This window comes from Heteronotia binoei, chromosome 11 (genome assembly GCF_032191835.1).
Source record: "Heteronotia binoei isolate CCM8104 ecotype False Entrance Well chromosome 11, APGP_CSIRO_Hbin_v1, whole genome shotgun sequence".
Taxonomy (NCBI): domain Eukaryota; kingdom Metazoa; phylum Chordata; class Lepidosauria; order Squamata; family Gekkonidae; genus Heteronotia; species Heteronotia binoei.
The window spans coordinates 62,006,208-62,026,040 of NC_083233.1; the positions used below are offsets into that span (position 1 = coordinate 62,006,208).

General features: G+C 42.2%; 1 protein-coding gene across 1 annotated transcript in view; it reads left to right on the top strand.

The window, feature by feature from the left end:
• Window positions 1-19,833, top strand: part of PI4KA (phosphatidylinositol 4-kinase alpha) — a 107,294-nt gene that overhangs the window by 19,169 nt on the left and 68,292 nt on the right. The window contains exons 8-19 of the mRNA XM_060249911.1: window positions 1,147-1,295; window positions 2,642-2,707; window positions 3,850-3,946; window positions 4,383-4,574; window positions 5,149-5,249; window positions 6,380-6,509; window positions 7,765-7,894; window positions 9,570-9,665; window positions 11,325-11,508; window positions 12,755-12,858; window positions 15,035-15,203; window positions 17,433-17,483. Coding sequence (XP_060105894.1) covers window positions 1,147-1,295; window positions 2,642-2,707; window positions 3,850-3,946; window positions 4,383-4,574; window positions 5,149-5,249; window positions 6,380-6,509; window positions 7,765-7,894; window positions 9,570-9,665; window positions 11,325-11,508; window positions 12,755-12,858; window positions 15,035-15,203; window positions 17,433-17,483 — 1,469 coding nt within the window. The remainder of the gene's footprint in view (window positions 1-1,146; window positions 1,296-2,641; window positions 2,708-3,849; window positions 3,947-4,382; window positions 4,575-5,148; window positions 5,250-6,379; window positions 6,510-7,764; window positions 7,895-9,569; window positions 9,666-11,324; window positions 11,509-12,754; window positions 12,859-15,034; window positions 15,204-17,432; window positions 17,484-19,833) is intronic.

Genomic DNA, 19,833 nt, shown 5'->3' on the forward strand with positions numbered 1-19,833 from the left:
CATCAGGCTTCAGGTGGAGGAGTGGGGAATCAAACCAGGCTCTCCAGATAAGAGTCTGCCATTCTTAACCACCATACCATGCTGGACAAGGGTCTTAGTGTTGACCATCTTTGCTCTGGGAACATCTGTGGACAAAGATAGCACCATCTTACCAGCTGTCACACTGAATCTGTGATGGACATTGCTTTGCTGTACCTGAAACCACAGTTTATCTATCTGTGTTCAACAGGAGGGCCATTACTGTAAGCCATTTGGTCCTGATTACTATACACTTTACATCAAGACTGTAATCCTGTGCATGTCTACTTGGGAGTAAGCCTCACTGAACGCAGTTGGGCTTTCTGCTAGGCATCAGTGCATAGGATAGGAATGTATGGCAGCAGTCCCGAGAATATTTCCTTGAGAGTAATCCTCTCTGGCATCAGTCGGGCTGGCTTCTCAGAAAACAGGATCTGTTTTCATCATTTATGGTTCAGGAAAGGGATATGCTCTAAGAAATCTTTCATTCCCTGCTGACTTAGTAGCAAAGATCTTTCACTGTAGTAGGCAAAGCATAGTTCAGAAGATTAAGGAAAATAGTTGGGATTTATTTACTAAAATTTCAAATGAGATATGGTGAATCTTTTACAGTTACAAAAGCTGAACAGGAGTATTCAGAAATGGGAGGTAAAGAACATGTGTGGTTTGTGCCAATATGAAATTAAACCAGTTGAATCCTCAGGGAATACTTTGGTTGGATCCACTGGGGTTAAAAGTTAAATGAGGCAGAACCTCAGATAGTGATTTTTGGAGAAGCAGCAAGTCGATAAGGGAGCAGCAGCCCTTCCAGATGGGTGTCCAGTGCATTAGATAATTGTCTCAATGGAAGTTAGTAATTAAAAATGTTGTTGAAACATGGAAACATAGAGCCGGAAGGGACCCTAAGGGTCATCTAGTCCAGCCTCCTGCACAATCCAGGGAATTCACAGCTCATTATCTTTCTCCACGTTCGCAGTCTACAAACAAACTGAGCCAGTGCTACCTGCATGGGCTTCTATCCAGCTGTCAATGTTAACTGCCAGTTGTGTTGGATTTTTTATCAGGTGAGCAAGACAGTGAATATTTGAATACATCTATTGCATTTTCTCCCCCATAATCCTCGAGCAGGCTCCTACCTACCTGATGGAAGTGCAGTGGATCCTGATTATTACTTCTCGACAATCAGTTCCAGTTTCTCAGTTTCACCCCTGTTTAATGGCATTAGCAACAAGGAGTTTAACATTCCATTAGAAATGCTTCGCCAGCTGCTGAACATGGTAGGTTATGAGCCGTTTCAGAAATCATATAAAATCCCATGGCGTTTAACATTCTTTTAGGCTAAGTAATGAGTGGTATTAAAACCGTCTTCAGTTAATGGTGCTCATTTACATACTTTTATAAGTGGTTAAAGATTGCATTCATAGGAAAGAAAGGTACATTTGTTATACATGGTTAAGCTTAATATTGCCAGCAGAGTATCATAAACTAGATATCAGGACCAGACACTTAGAGTCCATGACTCTTTGTACCAATCTGCATTCATTCTGCCAGATCATGTGTCTTGCTGAGAATCAGTATTCTTATTTTATTGCCTTCTCCCCCCCACATTGTGCCAGCTAGCTCCCTCACTTCCTTCTTTCTCCCCTTGTTCTTTGCCTCCCCGTGAGCTCCTTTCCCTGAATCTTAGCGATAGACAACTGCTGCTAATCCTTTCATAGTTTGCTGCTCTGTGAACTGGCTTTTCTACAATCCAGCTCACAGAGCAGCTGGCATCTCTCCCCCACCCCATTGCCCGGCTTTCATTTGCCTTCCAGTAGAAGATCAGTCATCCCAGATGCTGTAAGCAGTAGTCAAGAGACAGGGCTGTGTTTTGCTTGCCTTACTATACCGAGAAATGCTTCCATCTGTAAAACCAATGCAAACCAAGTGATCTGATACATCTTTTGCAATAGTAGATTTGCACAGTAGATTTTTATTCCTGTGCCCATTGTATTTCTGTTGTAGTAGCAGTACCTCCCTAGAGCAGTAAGTTTAATGTTTGACCTATGTTTTACATCACTGACTTAAAATGCTAACCGTCATTTTAATACTGTGTAAGGTCTGATGTATGGAGCCCCGTGGCTCAGAGTGGTAAAGCTGCAGTACTGCAGTCCGAGCTCTCTGCTTATGACCTGAGTTTGATCCTGGTGGAAGCTGGATTCAGGTAGCTGGCTCAAGGTTGACTCAGCCTTCCATCCTTCTGAGGTCGGTAAAATGAGTACCCAGCTTGCTGGGGGAAAGTGTAGATGACTGGGGAAGGCAGTGGCAAACCATCCCGTAAAAAAGTCTGCTGTGAAAACGTCATGGTGTGACATCACCCCAGAGTCAGAAATGACTGGTGCTTGCACAGGGGACTACCTTTGACTTTTTAAGTTCTGATGACTTAATTAATGATATGAATGCTTTCTGCGGGCTGCTAGACTAGGCAATTCTGTACATGCGTACTTAAAAGGAAGTCCCACTGTGTTCAGTTTGTCTTAGTCTGAGTGAGCATTCATAGGATTATAGTCCATATTGCATTCGTAGAAACACATTTTCATAAAATGTCATCAGTAAAAAACATGAGATTTTTTGTTGTCTCTAGGTAAAACAGATTGTTGGGGAATCTGTTCTGAAAAACTTAGATGCGGTTGTTGCTGAAGTTATTGAGGTATGTTAACTTTTCACTGTGTGATTATTTGGGGGGAAGAATTAACACACAGCTTCCTGTGAAAACTGAAATGGCATGGCTTTTCAATTCGGTAATAAAAGATAGTGCTTATGATAGGTTGACCAATGGGAGTATTAACAAAAGTTTGCAGGAGACATTTAATTTGTTTGAATACTCACAGTAAGGCAGAATGTTAAGCTTTAGTACAGTTATGGAATGTAATGGATGCCCCAAGTGACATTTGTACCTATTTATAAAATAATGAATTATAATCAGAAGATGAAATTACACTGCACTAGACATTGTCTGTAGTGGGAATTTTGTATCTGAGGCTCATCAAAGGTCATAGAGGCATGAAAAGGCATCTGCCTGTTTATACATTTTCTCTTCTCCTTCATCTGGGGAGTTCAGGGCAACATATATGATTTTCCCTTCTCCCATTTTATTTGTGAATTAACCCTGTGAGGTGTGTTAAGCTGAATTTAAGTTACTCAGTGAATTTTAGAACCTAGCCTCTCCAACACTTATACTAGCATCAGCCTTGGTTATTGCCTGCAGTCTAATATTTTCATCAAGGTTGAACTTTGCAATATGTGTGTTTAGCATTTGGAGCAACTTCTGCTCCCTCCTCCCCCCACCCTGGTCTGGTGTGATTTTGATTATAAAAATTTCAACAAAGATTTCCACCCATATGCATCTAATGGCATGAGCTATGACTTACAAAAGCTTAGCCTGGAATAAGCACCGTTAGTTTTAAAGGTGCCACCTGCTTCCTGTTTTACTTTGCTGCAACAGACAATACAGCCATCCTTTTGAACATATATTCCTACAGAAATTCAACAAAGGGTTTACTGTAAACGTGTGCTGTAAGCTGCCTCCAAGAATTTCAATCTATTGAGAATAAATACCTTTAAATGAAATAAATAAATTCAATTATCTCCTCAATATAAATTGTATAATTTTTGTTAGCATTGGTTGATATGATAAACATTTCTTGTGTTCAGTGGATTTGTGTTGCTTGGTCTGTGAGAAAGAGTGTTCCAGGTGTAAATGCCGCCTTGTAAAATATGCTGTTCAGTTGACTTTTCAATAGAAATGCGCTATATGTAACTGCAATTTTTTCCCCTGTTAAATATTTGTAGGCAAATCCCCATGCAGATCTATGCTACAAAATGTTCAGTGACCCTCTTTATGTCGCCCAGTTTAAAATGCTGCGAGACACCTTATACTATATGAAAGGTGGGTTGTTAGTACTCATTTTCTAAATAAGATGGAAAAATGACAGTATTTCTTGTATATTGTTCACTAGCTGTATAACAAGGTTTTCCCAAGCTGAAACTGCCCTAGGCCAAATCAGACTTTTCAAACAATATTCCCTGCACCTGCTATATGGTTGCAGGGAAAATGAATTGGGCCTTGGAAAGCTGAACCATCTCTTTTTTAAAAAAAAAAAAATGTACCCTGGCCCTTAGAAAGGTAGGACTCTGCTTACGATGGCACTGCCTGTGAACTGCATGACAGAGTGGAAACTCGAGCTTGAAGTTTGACAGAGAGGAGTAGAAGTTTGTGCAATGCCCTGAAATTTTTTTTTTAAAAAAAGATATCAGTGTATTTAATATTGTCCCTTAATCTAATATGAAGGTTGAATTTGATTTTTCCTCCTTCACCCTCTCAGACCTCCCAAACTCATTTGTGAAGGAAATTCATGATTTTGTTCTGGAGCAGTTCAACAGCAGCCAGTCAGAGCTTCAGAAAATCCTTCATGACGTTGACAGGCTACACAACGAGCTGAATCCCCTGAAACTGCGCTGCCAGGCCAATGCTGCGTGTGTGGATCTCATGGTGTGGGCTGTGAAAGATGAACAAGGTGAATTGCATGGACCATCTTTTAGAAACAAAACATTCTCCTTGTATTTAAAGCACATGTTCTTTCTACTTCTGCCTTGGGTATTTGCCTGAAATTATTCATTCTTTTTCAAGAATGTTGACTAATACTGTGATATTTTTTTGAAGTGCATAAACTTCAGAATGCGTGTTCAAACACATCCCCTGTTATGTGTGACTTCTCTTAGTGACTGAGCCTGCCTAGCACACTGGTGCTATCATTTTACTGGAGAATAAATGAATTCCTGGGTAATCTATTGCTTAAGCCATCAGGGACTTCAGTAATATTGAATGCACTTTGTGTGCTTGTATTTGCGGGCCTACAAGTGTCTGGCCCAATCAAAGTTAATGGGCTGAAGCAGAGTTAATTGGATGCAGGCTTGCAACCACAATTTTCAGCAGCCTGCGGCATGCACGTTTCAGTTGATAGATGACATGCTTGCTGTTCTTCAGTGAGGATGTAATAATTTTAGTTGCCCTTTTCTTACAAACAAAAAAACCCAGTCAAATGTCAAAGCCATTAATACTTTTTTTTTGTTTTTTTTTCTGCAATCAAGGGGCTGAAAACCTGTGCATCAAGCTGTCAGAAAAGCTGCAGTCCAAGACCTCCAGCAAAGTTATCATTGCCCACTTGCCGCTGTTGATCTGCTGCTTACAGGTCTGCTCTTGGAGAGCCTGAGAAAATTGTTTTTGACCCTTTTTTTTTACAGAATGTTTTTGCATGATTATTGCAACTTCTATTTGCGTTTTTCATGTAGTAGGTATCTCCCTCTTAGCTTGCATTATATACAAGTGGTTTAGTTGTTGGCTGTTCATTATATAGTGATGAAGCCAACACCTCCGTTCTAGCCAGGTTTACTGAGACACAATCCTCTTGTTCTTCCATTGGTAGCTCAGTTGATTAGAGCTGTGCTGTAATCCATAGTTTGGTTACTTAGGAGCTATTCAAGTACTGTAGATTAAATACATTTCACTTATTTGCCCAAACAAAGAATCTAAATTTAGACAGTGTTTAGCAGGGACAGGTTACCTTATTGACTCAAATGTTGGAAAGTATTTATTGTTATGTATTTATTTGTCTATTTTTGTTAATTTGTATTCCGCCCTCTCCCGCAAGCAGGCTCAGGGTAGATAACAACAAAAGTTAAAACAATTAAAAATTGCAAGCTAAAACCGTACAATACAATAGAACAAATAGCACATGTATCACAGGCGGTGGTTTCCATTGGGCGCATTCTATGAAGGTGTTGGCGGAAAGGGGAATGATAACTGCATTGGGAGCAAGCCAAGGCCCAGCGGTGCTGCTCGCACCTCAGGACCCTTGGGCCTGGTTGGCAGCTGGGCAGGTTTAGGACATGATTCTGGGGTGGGAGGGACTGTGACTGAGTGGTAAAGAATCTGCCTTGCCAGCAGAAGGTCCCAGGTTCAATTCCTGCCCTTTAAATAAATAAAAAAAGCTGTGATCAGGTATTAGATGACATGGAAACCATCTGCCTGGAACCACGGAGACCTGTTATCAGTCAGCAATGGCTTTGATAGACCTATAGTCTTCATCAAAGGCAGTTTCGTGTGTTCAGATGGCATAAGCCATACCCATTGCCTTCTTGTAAGCTGCTGGCCCCAGTGGCACTGTGGGTGCTTTAGGAGCTCTCAAGGCAGATCAAGTGAAAACAGGATTGCCCTTGATGAAGCCAGTCTTTTCCCAGGCAGTCAGGCAGACACTCTGCTCTCTTCCAATGCTGATGCTTTGTCTTTCTTATGTGTAAAATCCCCAATCCTTTCTTCTAGGGTTTAGGCCGTTTATGCGAGAGGTTCCCTGTTGTGGTTCATTCCGTCACTCCATCTTTGAGAGACTTCCTTGTGATCCCTTCCCCTGTCCTGGTGAAACTTTACAAGTACCACAATCAATATCAGACAGGTACTGTACCTCCATTACAGTTCATGGCTTGCTAATTAACTGTGACAGATCCTTTTTATTATGACAGCTTTCCTCATGAACCCTCGGTTTGGCTCCAAAGCAACAGCAAGACATTTTAACTAGCCAGAGTATGTTTAGTTGGTTTCACTTATGCACATAATGGCCTGACCTGGATGGCCTAGGCAAGCTTGATCTTGTCAGATCTCAGAAGCTAAGGAGAATCAATCCTTGTTAGTATTTGGAGACCTCCACGAGGGTCCAGGGTGGCTACATAGAAGCAGGCAGCGGCAAATCACCTCAACATCTCTTGCCTTGGAACCCCCAAAGTGCAGTGAGAGGTGCAGTGGACTGCAGCAGAAGGGGAGGGGGAGATGGGAAAGTTTTGTTCTGCAAGCGCATCCAACCCCTTGTCTTCCTTTTCCCTCCATTTTGTTTCAAAGGGAAGCTGTGTTGGTCTGCTGTAGGACAGTGAGGTTCGAGTGCAGTAGTACCAAGATTTGGTCTCTCAGGTGCTACTGTAATCTAACTGCTCCATTTGGTTGTCTTCTCCCTAGTGTCTGTTTTTGACCTTTAAGCTCTTGGGAAGCCTTTTTTTTTGTCTACGTACTGAACATAACAGAAGAACCTAAGAGAAGCCCTGCTGGATCAGGCCAATGGCCCATCCAGTCTGTGTCACATAGTGGCCAGAACCCAGGTGCCATCAAAAGGTCCACAGTGGGACCAGAACTCTGGAAGCCCTCCCGTTGTTGCCTCCCAAGCAGCAAGAACACAGAGCATCACTGCCCCAGACACAGTGTTCCCTCTGTACCTTGTGGCTAATACCCACTGATGGACCTCTGCTCCTTTGCTCCATATCTTCATCCAGTCCCCTCTTGAAGTTATCTATGCTTGTAGCTGCCATTATTTCTTGCAGCAGTGAATTCCATGTGTTAATTACTCTTTGGGTGAAAAAGAACGTAAGGAAGCCATAAGAGAAGCAGTGGGGCTGTAGAAATAATTTATACATTTTAATGTGTTTTGACAGCACCAGTCAAAACTATATTGGCTAAAAGTTCAACGATAGAAAAACTATATATTTGAGAAGCAGGGATTTTGGTTTTTTTTAGCTGACACCTTGTGGGTTGTTATGTGTTTGTATTGCTCTGAAGTGTCTGGTGCACCTATTTCATGTGCTCTTACAAGTAAGTTGCTCTGCATATACATCCAAGGTACAGCAAAGCATTTTGTCTCCAGCTGCCTCTTTTTGTCCACTTAGGTGGCAATGACATCAAAATCAGTATAACAAACGAACATGCAGAATCTACTGTAAGCGTCATGTCAGGGAAGAAAAATCAAACCTCCATGTATGAACAACTTCGGGACATTGCGATTGATAATATCTGCAGGTAAGAATTTTGCTTAGACATGCAGAGATGTAACCTTTCCAGGCACAGTGAAAACTGCACTTTGTTCTAATGGCATTGCTCTGAAGGTTGCTATTTTAGGTTCTCAGTTGTACAACAGGAAACCTTCTGCTGATGTACAAAGGGAGTTGTTCCTATGCATTCTCAAAACCATCTTGAAACCAGTAATAAATTCTTCATTTATACCCTTCGTTTCTCCTCAACTCAGACATAAAGCGGCTTACATTAGTCTCCTTGCCTCTTTTATCCTGCCTCTTTCAGTTTTCTTTTAAATAAACATATAAACTAAACAAATCTCAGCTGTAAAGCACTATAGGCTACCTACATGTCTTTGCAGCATCTTAAAGACTAAGAGGTATTGTGGCAAAAACAGGACATCTATAGTTTCCTTTTTAAAGTGCTGCAAAATTTCATTCTTAGGGTTTTTTTCCCCTGCAGCAAGCACAACTGTCCATTTGGAGTTGTTGTAATCCTGGATCAGCAATCTGCTTGTTGTTGAGGGGAGAATGCCAAGTTTAGGAGGTAAAGACCGCATTCCAATATCAAGATAAAGTGGGGCTTGTTTAAGCTATGGTTTGTGCAACAAACTCAATAGTCCACCAGCAATTACTAACAAATCATGGCTGATGTGTTTGCCTCCCCATAGGATTTATCCTCTTATTGCTGTCTCTGTTTCAAAGTTAGCTGCAAGAGGAGGAGCTATTCAAATTGTGGTTTGTGAATTCAGACATCTCAACAAACCACAGTTAGTACAAACTGTGGTTAACAAAACTGGTTATGAAACCTGGCTTGGTGCCAACCAACAAACCCCAGTTTGCATGGACTACAATGGCATTCTGACATTGCAGCTGTCTGGGATGGTTTATATACCATGGCTTATCACAGCAAGTGAATGCAACCAAAGTGAGGTTCAGCTTCGACAGAATATGCTCCGTTGCCTGTGACCTTCCTGAGCTTTGGTCTGAACGGTGGGGGAACTAGGGCTAGCATATCAAGTACAGCTTGAAGGCTTTTTCCACATATAAGAAGAAGACTGCAGATTTATACCTCGCCCTTCTCTCTGGATCAGAATCTCAGAGTGGCTCACAATCTTCTATACCTTCTCCCCCCGCAACAGACACCCTGTGAGGTGGGTGGGGCTGAGGGTTCTCCCAGTGGCTGCCCTTTTAGGGACAACTCCCATGAAAGCTATGGCTGATCCAAGGCCATTCCAGCAGCTGCAAGTGGAGGAGTGGAGAATAAAACCTGGTTCTCCCAGATAAGAGAACTATGGCTGACCCAAGGCCATTCCAGCAGCTGCAAGTGGAGGAGTGGGGAATCAAACCTTGTTCTCCCAGATAAGAGAGCTATGGCTCACCCAAGGCCATTCCAGCAGCTGCAAGTGGAGGAGTGGGGAATCAAACCCGGTTCTCCCAGATAAGAGTTCGCAGACTTAACCACTACACCAAACTGGCTCAAGAAGATGCAAGGTTTCTTGCTTTAAGCACGAGTAGCATAACATTTGAACTGCTGACTCTCTGGTTTCAAGTATTCATGACCAGAGGCCAGGTACAGTTACTTACGCCTTAGTTTCTTCAGTATTGTAAATGCTGCATTATGAAAACATGAGATGCAAAATGCTTTTTCAAATTATGGTTACATTCACCATTTCTTGCAGGTGTCTGAAAGCTGGGCTGACCATAGATCCAGTCATTGTTGAAGCCTTCCTAGCCAGTCTGTCTAACCGTCTCTATATTTCACAAGAGAGTGATAAGTAAGTCAGCCTTGGGCAAGTGCACATTGTTGTTTTTCCCTGTTCTCTTGGAACTCATTTGAAAGTTACTCTGTCTTGACACTCTCTTAACGATGCAAGTGGAATTGGGAACAAATGTCTTTGACACACATGCATGCCACTGTAAAGGAACTAGGAAAGAAATCTGACATATCTTGTGGAACTTTCATGTGATCACACGGAGGAAGACCACAAGATTCCCATGTCAGACTTGGGCCCAGCAGTGGGCATGTACTCCTCTCCTTTTCCTACTTTGTATTTTTATTATTATTATTATTATTTTAATTTAGCCTGATGTTCTCCGCAGGGAGACCCAGAACCGCTTATATCATTCTCCCCTCCAGTGAGAAAAATAAATCTTCAGGAAGCTTTCAAAAGTGTTTAGATTTTTTTTTTTTTGCTGGAGTCAGCTTAACATGCAAAGCTGCCAGATCCATTAGATGTGGATAATTTTTAACTGCATATAAAATTGTTACTAGCATATCTATGAAATGTATAATTGTCTTAGTTTTCTACAAACACGCAGCAAACATAGCCAGTGATAATAGAGAGGAGCTGCAAACTGCTGTTCCTGTGCTATTGCAGGTCTTTCCCCTAATCTGAGAAGTAGGGGGGAAAATAAAAATTGAAAATAGATAACACAAATTTGTGATGAAATGAAAGGAGTTCAGTAGTTGGACAAAGAATACTCTTGTACTATCAGAATAGGAGTAGCAGCATATTTAGATAGTGAGGTAAAGTTTTTAACACTGAAAATATTGAATTCTCCAATAATATATGGTCAGTATAAATATTACAGCTTATTAATTGTGGATAAAACCTACCCAACCATTACAGTCATCTTCAGGGACTCCACTTTGAGTGCATTCCCAATCTAGATGGGTGGCCATCCAAGAAAGGGCCTTATCAGTTGTTGCACCAAAATTATGGCATTTGCTCCCCAGAGAGATTAATCTGTTCCCCACCTCACCAAATAGTTGCTGCTGGTGAGTGAAGACCATTCCGTTTTGTCATGGCTTTCCCTTACTGACCCTCCATCTTGTTCGTTTTTAATTGGCAGTTCATATATACGTACTGTCTCTAAAAGATAATTTTGAATCTCTTTAATTGTTTACCAGCCTGGCAGCCCTAATTGAGTAATAAGGTGGCATACAAATTGTTTAAATAAAACAAACAGCAAGAATCTTATCCTTGAAAATACATTGTATACATAGCAAGTATGCTTTAATGTTGTAGATTGTCTTGCTTAAAAAAGTAACCATCCTACACATTTTGTGGACGTGAGCTCCCCTCCCCCTTTAAAAAAAAAGCATTTAATTCATTCTTAGTGAGAGAATGTTTCATAGATGTCTTTTTCAGTGCTTCTCCCAAATTTCTGTTGTTTCCATAGTGAGGGGAAATGTAAAGTCATAATGGGGTAAAACCAGGCATTTCTACACATAGCTGCCTCCATCGCTTCTAGCTTGGCCCCTCTCATTGACTACGTGAAGTATCACTTGAAGCTGAAGCCTACAGAGTGAGAGCAAAACTCATAAAAACTGATTCTTTTCAGAGTTAGGCTCCTGTCTGAGTTCTAAGATGCTTCAGAACAACTGCCTGCGTGGTTCTGCAAACATGATTTCTCTTTCTCTCTGTTTTAAGGGAAGCTCACTTGATTCCTGATCACACGATCCGTGCCTTGGGGCACATTGCAGTAGCATTGAGGGACACCCCAAAAGTGATGGAGCCGATCCTTCAGATCCTGCAGCAGAAGTTCTGCCAGCCACCATCTCCTCTGGATGTGCTCATCATTGACCAGCTGGGCTGCTTAGTGATCACTGGAAACGTAAGAGTGGGTGAATGGGCTGAGAGGCTGCCAGCTGCAGATCGTGCAGGGTGTGATGTCAGTTTCATTGCATTCTCAGCAGTTTCTAAATGCCATCATAAAGGAATAAGAGAACTGAAAACAGGGTTTCTTTGATCCTGGAGTGTTGATAGCTCTTTGCAGATGGCTTGAAGCATGTTCACAATATATCCCAAAAGCAATCTATAAGAAAGATGGAAATAACATCCAAGTTGAGCCACTGTCAGTCCTTTTCTGGAGTGTTCGACATGTTACTTGGAAGTTACAGCATTTGTTGTTGTTCAGTCGCACAGTCGAGTCTGACTCTTTGCGACCCCATGGTCAAAGTCATGTCAGGCCCTCCTGTCTTCCATCATCCTCCAAAGTCTGCTCAAATCCATGTTTCTTACAACAGTAACACTGTCCAGCCATCTCATCTTTTGCCGTCCCCTTCTTTTGCCTTCTGTCTTTCCCAGCATCAGGATCTTCTCCAGTGAGTGCTCCCTTCTCATTTGGTGGCCAAAGTATTTGAACTTCAGCTTCAGCATCTGACCTTTCAGGGAACAGTCTGGGTTGATTTCCCTTAGGACTGACTGGTCATATGTGACCATATGTTCAGCATTTTTTGTTGTTGTTAGCATGTGTGTATAAATAAAAGTATGGCATTGAAAGCTCTCCTGTAGCATTTGAGCATTTAAAGGCATGATGACATGTTACTGGTTAGTAATTTAAATGCATGAATAACTGTTGTAAAAATATTATAATATGAGCAAATAGCTCCTTATTCTTCTTGTCACTAGTGTCATCAAAACCCTCTCTGAAAATAGCATAGGAATTGGTCTAACAACAAATAGGTTATGTTATATGCTGCAAAAGAGTATATAGTTCTACTGTGTGATCTGGCCTAGCTATGATTCCAGATGTGTGGAAATTTCCATACATGGTTGGGCATTTTCCCAATGGCAGGGAACTTCAGAGTACATTGATTGAATCTGTACCACATTAGAGAAGATTAATGTCTCTTTGTGATAGCTACGTTTGCTGAACTGTTTTTTCCAGATGGCCTGATAAGAGTGAATAATTTTTACAGCTCCGGGAAACTGAGGAACTCTCAGTGTAGCAGAGCTCTAGAAGGAAAGTGCATATTTTAGGTTTACAGGATGATAGTAATTAATCTGAAACTCTTTGTGTGTTGTTTGTGTGGATTTTTCTCACATTGTGCACTCTGTGCTCATTTACTTTCATTTAGCAATACATTTACCAGGAGGTATGGAACCTGTTTCAGCAGATTAGCGTTAAAGCGAGTTCAATTGTATATTCTGCAACTAAAGACTATAAGGATCATGGCTATAGGTAAGCTTCTTGGTTTTACTTCTGCGGACTGCTTTCAAAAATTTCTATTTTTTGTTACATAAAGGCTTGTTGGTCTGTTCCTCTCATTCCCACCCCACATTCTCCCCAATTTAAAAGGGTGTTGGCATTTTACTTTGGTATCTTAGAACACTAAGATACCAAGATATGAATCATCCCAATCTGTCTCATACAGCGTAAGTTAATGATAATTAGACTAGACTGAGCTAGAACCGTGGTTTATAATCTGTATAATGTCTGTGCAGCTGCCAGCAAAGTGTTGTGTCAAACTCATTGCCCCATTACCTCCTCACACCTCATTACCTCACATCCATAACCCAGTATGTGAATTCCAAGCCTCAGATGTATAGGTTAGAAATCTTTGGTCTTGATTAAAAAAAAAAAGACGTGATGTGGCAGTGGAGGAGGATCACTGGAGGGAGAGCATTTTCTCTGTAAAACAGCTCCTTGGAAAATTCAGACACGAGATGGAAAATTCAGACACGAGATGGAAAATTCAGACACGAGATGGAAAATTCAGACACGAGATGGAAAATTCAGACACAAGATGGAAAATTCAGACACAAGAATGCATAATTATAGGATGGGGAAGACTTGTCTTGGCAGTAGTATGTGTGAAAAGGATCTAGGGATCTTAGCTCTTTGCTTGCAAAAAGTTATCTGCTCTGGCACCATTTTTGATAGCATTCTGACTTAGTGTATAGATTTCACTAAAAAATATGGAACCACTCAAGCAGCACCTCATTATTCTATATATAAATGGGGAAAATACACTGAACATGAGTCAGCAGTGTGATACGGTGGCTAAAAAGCCCAATACGATTTTGGACGGTATCAACAGAAGTATGGTGTCCAGGTCACGCAACGTGATGGTATTGCTTTGCTCTGGTTAGACCTCACTTAGAGTATTGTGTTCAGTTTTGGGCACCAAAATCAAAGAAGTATGGGATATAGACAAGCTAGAACATGTCTAGAGGAGGGCAGTGAAGATGGTGAGGGTCTGGAGACCAAGTCCTAAGAGGAAAGCTGGGTATGGTTAAGGTGGAGGGAGACAACCGAGAAGTGATATGATCACCATCTTCAAGTACTTGAAGGGCTGTCAAATAGAGGATGGTGCAGAGTTGTTTTCTGTTGCCCCAGAAGATCGGGTGGAAATTAAATCAAAAGAGTTTTCAGCTAAACTTTAGGAAGAACTTTCTGGCAGTTAAGAGTGGTTCCTCAGTGGAACAGGCTTCTTCGGTAGGTGGTGAGCTCTACTTTTTTGGAGACTTTTAAACAGGCTAGTTGGCTATCTGACAGCAGTGCTGATTCTTTGAACTTAGGCAGATCAAGAGAGGGAGAGCCAGAAGGATTGCATTAATGCTTAGTTCTTGTGGCCCTTTCTTACATGTCCAGGGAAAAGCTGATTTCCATTTTGAGGTCCGGCAACAATTTTGCTCCAGGCCAGTTTTGCAGGGATCCTGGAGGTTTTTTGTCATCTTCTGAGCATGGAGCAGAGATCACTGGGGATGTTTGTGTGTAGGGGGAGGTATTTGTGAAGTTCCTGCATTATGCGTGGGGTTGGACTCGATGACCCTGGAGGTCCCTTTTAACCCTATGATTCTTTGATCGCAAGTGATCATCTAATAGTTCTGCAAGAATGCAATTTTTAGTATGGGTACATCTCTGGTATATTATTTTCCCATTGACTTGCATATCTGAGGAATTAGCAAGGACATGGCAAAATGTTTGCCTATATTCCACAACCTCCAAAAGTGTATTTCCTCTATATGTACAGATAGTATGTTATAGAACACTACCTGACTAAGTTATCTATATACTGGAATAGGACTTCTTCCTGGGTTAAGTGTGCATATGCTTGATGGGGGCATGCATGGAATGTTTACACGGGTTAATGGGTTGTCTGTTGCTGTCGTCACATCTGGTTTGCTCCTGACATGTGTTGGTGGTACCGCAGACAAATCTAAAATTCATTCTGAGATTACAAGGGTGGTGTAAGCAACATTTTTGCAGCTTCAAGTGCCTCTAGTAATAAATTTCTCCTGTCACATCTATCATCCAAATTATGTAGAGGAAGGTATAATTGACAGGCATTCAACACCATTGCAAATATCCAGGAATTGATGCCTCTGATCTCACTTTCCTTGTTTCTTACTAGACACTGTTCCTTAGCTGTGATTAATGCTCTGGCTAACATAGCTGCAAATATACAAGGTGAGCACCTTGTGGATGAATTGCTGATGAACTTACTGGAGCTGTTTGTACAGCTTGGGCTTGAAGGAAAGAGAGCCAGCGAGAGAGCAAGTGAAAAAGGCCCAGCGCTGAAGGTACGGTGTGAAGCAAATTTGTTCCTTTAAGATCTCCAGAATAAAGTTGTTCTTATTTTAATATTGTGCCCAGGGGAGAGACTGGCTCAGTGGCAGAGCTTCTGCTTGACATGCAGAAGACTCCTAGCTTCAATCCCTGACATCTCCAGTTAAAAGGACTAGGCAGTAGGTGATGTGAAAGACCTCAGCCTGAGACACCAGAGAGCTGCTGTCAGTGTGAGCGCACAATACTGATCTTGATGGACCAAGGGTTTGAATCAGTAGAAGGCAGCTTGTAGAAGGCTGTATTGTGTTGATCTCAGCTGGTCTTAAGTAGTCCACAGCCATGTAATCAGGGATGGAATTCTAGCAGGAGATCCTTTGCATATTAGGCCACACACCCCTGATGTAGCCAATCCTCCAAGAGCTTACAAGGCCCTTTTTTGTAAGCTCCAGGAGGATTGGCTACATCAGGGGTGTGTGGCCTAATATGCAAAGGACCTCCTGCTAGAATTCCACCCCTGCATGTAATGATTGCAACTACTAGGTCAAGGCAATCCCAGGTCCCTGATAGCAGGGCTAGGAATCTCTGCCTGAGACTCAGGAGCATTGCCACTCAAGAGTAAACAGTACCAAGCTGGGCACACCATTGATAAGGTAGCTAGCTGCATATGTTCTATGGGAGAGGTTGTGGTGCCAGTAAGTAATGCACTTTCATGTGGAAAATCTTGGGTTCAGTCCCTGGTTTTCTCCAATTAAAGTATCTCAAGTAACAGGGCTTAAAAATATGGGTACTTGCCAGAAATCCTGGAGAACTGTTCTCAGGGCACTGTGCGGTGTAAAAGCTCTCTACCTGCTTCACTTAGGGGGAAGAGCCATGCTTGTAAGTTCCCGGCTCAGTTTTTTTTAAAAAACACTTGTTCTTGCTGTTCTTGCTCCTGTCTTCCATCATAGACCCACCTGAGCAGCATTTAGTGCTCTAGGAGCCAGGTTCACTGGCACAACCTTTATTGTGTTCTCTTGTTTAGTTGGTGATGCAGCTTTCTACGGCCAGGAGGGCAGAAATGTGCCATTTGGGGCTGGGGCACACTCCTATGTGCAGCGTATAAGCTAAAGCTGCTTAAAAGGATCACGCTTTCCGTAGCTAAGTTCGTTAAACAGAGAAAGGAAATCTGGTTATGGAACTAGACAAATAGACAGAAGTCCGATTGTTTCCAGAGTTTAAAGCTATAGATGTTCAGGCTATTCCATAGTATATGTGTCTCAACCTTGGCATGCAACCTTGAAACAAATTGGGTTTTAATACCATTCAGTGTCCCATCCTCTCCACACACCCATTCTTTTGATGGAACTTGGACTGTATCTCTTGAACAAGTGGGTCAACTTGCTTTAAGTTCAACTGCATCTCCAAGAAGTCGCTTCTGCTGGTGTTATTCACTGACTTGCTCAAGCCAGCCAGGTTGTTTGTGGCATGAAGATGAAAGGTCCAATTTAGAAATGGTATTCCTGGAAGGGCACCCCTCTGAACACTGAGAGAAGTGAGGGAGTAAGCAAGCTTTTAAATTCTGCTTTCTTCCTAATCCTCTTCCTTTACCTGCAGTAGGGAACTGGTGGCAGCCAAGCAATTGGGAGACAATAGCTCAGGCAAGCATCTGTTCCTTGTTGTACTGAGGAATGACTAATGTAATGCTTCACAAAATTAGCCTAGATGGGTACTGTGCTGAGGTTTGTGATATGTGTAAGTTCTCCTTAGCCACTGCAAGAAAACCAAAGGCCCCGCCACTTCCTCAGGGACGTATTGCAGAGATCTGAGCTTATTAATATGCTATTGGGCTTGTCTCGGGTGATCTGGTGGTTGTGAAGTATCAGGAAACCTATAGGATTGGCTCCCTTTGCTTGTGTCGGTGCCCAGCAATCTCAGCAGAGCCTGATGCAGATTTCTGTTGCCCACAAAGCTTAATTATGAAGTTTAATGATCCAGCTCAGGGGTGGCCAACCTTTTTGAGAGTGGGGATACCTTTAGAATTCTGGCGGCTGATGCCAAAGCAACATTTTTAAAGAACAGCATAGCCAATCAGAAACCTTACTGGACAGAAGCCTCATTTGTCCCCACCCACTTTTTGAAGGCACTCGATAGTCATGCAGAAAGGTGTCAGTGGGTGCCATGGCCCCCATAGCCACCACATTGGGGACCCCTGTTCTAGCTTTCTTCAGAGCTCTTCAGATGTTTTTGTTCCTCCTTTCTCTTAGGCATCAAGCAGTGCAGGGAACCTGGGGGTGCTGATCCCTGTGATCGCTGTGGTGAGTAGTTACATGGGTGTTTTACATTCTTGAAATAATGCATGTGTTGGCAAAAGGACTACTTTTGAGTGATAACTGGTTAGAGAAATATGTCCGGTGATCTGGTTGGGTTCCCCCCTGTGCTAAAAGTACAAAACAGTGACCATCTAATTTATTCAAAACATTTTGATCCCACCTTTCTAGCAAATTTAGGCCCTTAAGGTGGCAAAATGTTAAAAGAGACATTAGAAATTAGTGGCCTGACTTGAGACAGGCAGTTGTCAAGTTGAATCTAAACACAAGAGGAATAGCAGTGTCAGTCTGTTGTGGCCAAAGTAGCTATCTTGTTGTGCCTTAGTTCCTAAGGCTAAAATCCCATGTGCATTGAAAAGCCACAAGAAGGCCGCAGTGTGGCTTTGTGAATCATTTGTTCAGCGTGGCCATCAGTTGACTGAGGAACCTAGACAGCTTTGAAATGTGCTAAGTAACAGTGGGTGAGGGGAGACACTAAACAGTATTTTTAAGTGTTGTGTGGGAATTTGGACCTGACCTGGATAGCCCAGGGTTGCCCGATCTCATCATATTTCAGCTTCTAAGCAGGGTTAGTCCTGGCTAATATTTGGAAGGGAGACCACCAAGGAATACCAGGGTTGTGCTGTGAATGCAGACAATGGCAAACTACCTCAGAATCTCTCTTGCTTTGAAAACCCTATGGGGTCGCCATAAGTCAGCTGTGCCTTGACAGCAACAACTACAATGGGAATTTGGTGTACTCAGAGGTACTGGGCCATTCTGTGAGTCGGCTCTGACAGATGTCTGAAGAGTCCTTCTCCTGTTTTGTACCAGTGTATGCCTTTTTTTGCCAAAAGAAAGTATTCGTGTATCTGTTAGAGCGGGCTCTGGCACATGGAATTTTATGTCCCAATAGATGTGCCACAATAGTCTTTATTGTTTGAATCTAAGTAAATACTTTGGGCTTGATCTAATGAGATGAGTCATTTGGCACAGAGTTCTATAAGTTTCTGGTGCCTGCAGCTGGGGGGAGAAATGGTGCTTGGGGATAGGACTAGAAAACCAATGACTTTTTTTCTGACTTAGTAGCATGGTTGATTTTTTTTTTTTTGAGAATGCAGGTCCTCTTTGCTTTAAAACAGGAATGCTCATGTGTTTCCTGTTACAGACTTACCAGGAAGTGCCTAGAGGAGATAGGGTAAAAATAAACTTTTATTTCAGCTCTTCCTTCTGGTGCCTAATGTTTTTATGATGGGCTGAGGTTTGCTCTTGCATGGAGAGCTCTTTAACTGCTTCTTGTTGTTTGATCTTGGCAAAGTGCCCAGCAATTGGAAAGGTGATATTTACTTTTTCTGCTCTGCTAGGGAGAAAGTGAAGGGGCTGCAGTCAGGGGACATTGTATAGGGGTTAGCCCTTCCTCTGACATTAACAGCGTCTGGGATGGGTGAGGTGCAGGTTCAGCTGTCTTCCTAACAGCTTGCTGCATGTAAGATTTTCTCATTGAATTCTCACTGATTTTGAGGGGGAAGGAGGAAAACCAGCACTGGAAATGAGCGGATGAAGAAGAAACATATCACTCAGCAAGCCCAGCTTAACAGGCAAAGGTCTTATAGGAAGATTGACGTATTGAAATATATGCTCTTTTGAACCGGAGTCCACTTTGTCAGATGTATGAGGTGACTTTTAGCCTGTGCGAAGTGGAAATGTAAATACAAGAGACAAAAATGTGAGAAGTGGGTTTAAAAGGCTGTAAAATGGGAGAGATACAATTAGTGGCATTAAATAAAATATATAACATATATAAAACTCTAAAGAAGGAGTCCCCAGCTTGGAATCTGTGGGCACCATGGCATTTAGTGACACCTTTCCTGTCACCTGCCAAGTTTTTTTTAGAAAGTGCGGGGGAGGGCAGGTGGGATGTCTGTCCAGCAGGGCTTCTGATCGGTCACTGGAAATCTGATTGGCTGTGCAATTTTGTAAAAAAAAGTTTTCAGTGGCAATTGCCACTGTAATGCTGGTCTTAATTCTCTCACTCCTATTTCACAGTGTATTTGAAAAATTACCATTCTTCCCCCCACACACACACACTTGAGCTTCTTGTGTGTGTGTGTGGGGGGGGGGGGATCTGTCCCTGTGTCGGAGTTTGAAGGTGCCCATGGGCTCAAAAGGTTGAGGACTCCTCTTGTAGTACAGGAGCAGGATACTATTTTTGAATGCTTGTATTAAAAACTCCTGGTAAGTAGGAAAGTTCTAATACAGGTTCTGATACACTCTTTTCCCTGCTGTGCTGCAGTTCTGCAGAGCCAGTTTGGTGTAGTGGTTCAGTGTGTGGACTCTTATCTGGGAGAACTGGGTTTGA